This window comes from Nanorana parkeri, unplaced genomic scaffold (genome assembly GCF_000935625.1).
Source record: "Nanorana parkeri isolate BGI_ZX_2015 unplaced genomic scaffold, ASM93562v1 scaffold379, whole genome shotgun sequence".
NCBI classification, from domain to species: Eukaryota; Metazoa; Chordata; class Amphibia; order Anura; family Dicroglossidae; genus Nanorana; species Nanorana parkeri.
In genome coordinates this window covers 1269186-1272624 of record NW_017306647.1, presented here as the reverse complement: position 1 = coordinate 1272624, position 3439 = coordinate 1269186, and the positions used below count along the sequence as shown (strand labels likewise).

Here is a 3439-nt window from a genome sequence, read left to right as displayed (position 1 = left end):
GCTGGCTCTGCCTCTAGATAGGCAGAGCCAGCTGTCACTCACGCAGCTGGGCGGATCTCGGCATCGATGTCGGGATCCGCTCCGGCTGCGGCGTCTCAGTATACCGCGAGCTGTAGCTCCCTATATACTGAGCTTAGGGTGACGGGAGGACGCTAGTTTGTGTCCTCCCGTTACCCTAAGGCCCCGTTCCCACTGCGCAATAATGCAAATCTCGCGTTTGTCGCGCGATTTGCATATTGTGCGATATTGCGAGATTTGCCGCGCGATATCGCGTTCAAGCTTGCATTGAGCAAGCTTGAATCGCGGCTAAATCCGTTCCAAAAAGGGTCCTGCTGTAGCGACACACGACCCGCGACATGCAGGACCCTTTCCCCATTGAAAAATGCATTGGAGCGCGATATCGCGCGGTAATTTGCCGCGATATCGCGGGAATTACTGCGCGATAAATCGCTCAATGTGAACGGGGCTTAACGAGAACTATGGGGAAAAGCCCTGACCCCATAGTTCTGCTTTAAAGCACAGCTGGAGGGGCCGGTGTAGCCCACCCTTGGCCTACATAATGGAAAATCCAATGGGTGGGGAGGCTGACTCCATCATTAGACATTGTTAAGGCCGTGTCCTATGGCCGGGACTGGACATTCTGGAGAGGAATGTCGTGACCCGACATTCCTCTCTGACCGTTTTAAAAATAATCTTCACCCGTTCAATAGCCGGCCAGGTATGAGCTACTGGTCACTGCCCATGTTATTTTGAAGTGATTCCAGCAGCCATTTTCAGTCTTGCCTGATAGTAAACACCACGAGATGCCAGCTGTCCCCTTTATTCACTGGTAAACCTTCCCTAGTGCCCCTCTCTGTAACTAGTTTCACTTCACTGAGTCATCTGGGTTAAAGGTTAAATAAGCCAAACGCCGACCCCACCCCCCCATCCAATCAGAACTCTCCTACTGGCCGGTAAGGCAGCCTCGCTGTACAATAGAATGGCAGCCGAGGCGTCAGGAAAGTCAGGCCCCTAGTGACACAGGAAAACCAGTTTCAGAGAGGTGCACGGGGGATAAGTCATAGAATCTTATGGTGTGAATAGCTTATACTAAGTAAAAGTCACCTCTGCTGTAACTGATACTGGGTTGCGATGCAGCAATTCGGTATCGCGTGGCGTAAGATCTGAATGTGGTGAAGAAATCCATCTCTTCTATCAATAAGTATTTTATAATGATCGTTTGATGTCTTCCTTTGTAAAGAGAGGATATATTTCTCCCCCGCTGGGCACCCGGTGACCTCCATCCCGGCGATAATCCTTTTATGTTTCATCAGTATAGAATCTTATGGTGTGAATAGCTTATACTAAGTAAAAGTCACCTCTGCTGTAACTGATACTGGGTTGCGATGCAGCAATTCGGTATCGCGTGGCGTAAGATCTGAATGTGGTGAAGAAATCCATCTCTTCTATCAATAAGTATTTTATAATGATCGTTTGATGTCTTCCTTTGTAAAGAGAGGATATATTTCTCCCCCGCTGGGCACCCGGTGACCTCCATCCCGGCGATAATCCTTTTATGTTTCATCAGCAAACAGATAAATTAGGGAAATCCCAGAAAATATAACTTAGCCGTCCTTATCTGACAGCTCCGGCTTAGCATCCACCTCCCATTAACCCCTTGCGGGTCCGGCACTGCGCTCCTGTCCCTACAGAGGACACTGGGGGCAACGCACATGACGCATTGCATGCTATAGGCTGTATAGGCTGTGGCAGTACATGGCAATGCCGCGGCGTAGTATGGCAACATTGGCACCCAGGACTCTCAGCCAAAGGGGCTGAACATTGGCACCCAGGACTCTCAGCCAAAGGGGCTGAACATTGGCACCCAGGACTCTCAGCCAAAGGGGCTGAACATTGGCACCCAGGACTCTCAGCCAAAGGGGCTGAACATTGGCATCCAGGACTCTCAGCCAAAGGGGCTGAACATTGGCACCCAGGACTCTCAGACAAAGGGGCTGAACATTAGCACCCAGGACTCTCAGCCAAAGGGGCTGAACATTGGCACCCAGGACTCTCAGCCAAAGGGGCTGAACATTGGCATCCAGGACTCTCAGCCAAAGGGGCTGAACATTGGCACCCAGGACTCTCAGACAAAGGGGCTGAACATTAGCACCCAGGACTCTCAGCCAAAGGGGCTGAACATTGGCACCCAGGACTCTCAGCCAAAGGGGCTGAACATTGGCACCCAGGACTCTCAGCCAAAGGGGCTGAACATTGGCACCCAGGACTCTCAGCCAAAGGGGCTGAACATTGGCACCCAGGACTCTCAGCCAAAGGGGCTGAACATTGGCACCCAGGACTCTCAGCCAAAGGGGCTGAACATTGGCACCCAGGACTCTCAGCCAAAGGGGCTGAACATTGGCACCCAGGACTCTCAGCCAAAGGGGCTGAACATTGGCACCCAGGACTCTCAGCCAAAGGGGCTGAACATTGGCACCCAGGACTCTCAGCCAAAGGGGCTGAACATTGGCACCCAGGACTCTCAGCCAAAGGGGCTGAACATTGGCACCCAGGACTCTCAGCCAAAGGGGCTTAGAGGGTCCAGAATGTAAACAATGTTTTAAGGAAGAGCCTGGCTTTTCAGGTCCTTCCAGGTTTTCCTAATTATAGCTAGGATCTGGAGCTCTGGAGATCTCTTAGAGCTCTGGGTGGGATGAGATCTCCAGTCCTGGGGCCAGGTGTTGCCAATGACCAGCCTGGGCTGATCAGGTGGCTGAGAGCAGCCTTATTAGAAGCCAGCCCAGAACTCAGAGAGGGAGTTGTGTGGGTGCAGGAAGCACAGAGCCACAGCAGACTCAGGTGCGTGCGGACAGCCAGGGAAGGCTGGGAGAGGTCGGGAAGGTCGGTGACCCAAGGGACCCCCGGGACACACTGCTGAGAGAGCAGACTGAGGGCTCACGAGGGAAGCTATCTTGTGCAACAGGGGAGGTCTACCCTGTGGATGGAACGAGATGTATGGCGTTTGCCCTTAATAAAACTGCATTTTACTTGCACCTGCGGATTACAGTCGAGTGCAAGCACCTGGGAGGCACAACATACATGGAGCACAAGGACGTGCGGTCAGGGGGGGCGGAGCCTCACCTAGTATTAAGAAGAAAAAAGGTGTCAGCTTCACGTCGGTAGCTGACAGCTATTTTTCCATTCAGATCGGCTTCTAGCAGGTTACACAGCAGGGCAAAACAATTTTTTTTTCATAGAACTGCAATCCGTGAGCAATTTCAAAGTGCAATTAGAGGGACAAACTGAGAGAAAGATGCAAAACCCGAGCCGCGAGATCTTTAGAACGGACAGCGTATAAATCTAGTATACAACTAGGGGTGACATCTGCCAGCACACTACAGGCAGGGTTAGTTATGGGCGTTTACACATAAGGCATCATTCCTTAAAATGCTGATCCTCC

General features: G+C 51.8%; 1 protein-coding gene across 1 annotated transcript in view; it reads right to left on the bottom strand.

The window, feature by feature from the left end:
• LOC108789155 (serine/threonine-protein kinase NLK2-like) overlaps positions 1 to 3439 on the bottom strand; it is a 36339-nt gene that overhangs the window by 30023 nt on the left and 2877 nt on the right. The window contains exon 3 of the mRNA XM_018559089.1: positions 175 to 192. Coding sequence (XP_018414591.1) covers positions 175 to 192 — 18 coding nt within the window. The remainder of the gene's footprint in view (positions 1 to 174; positions 193 to 3439) is intronic.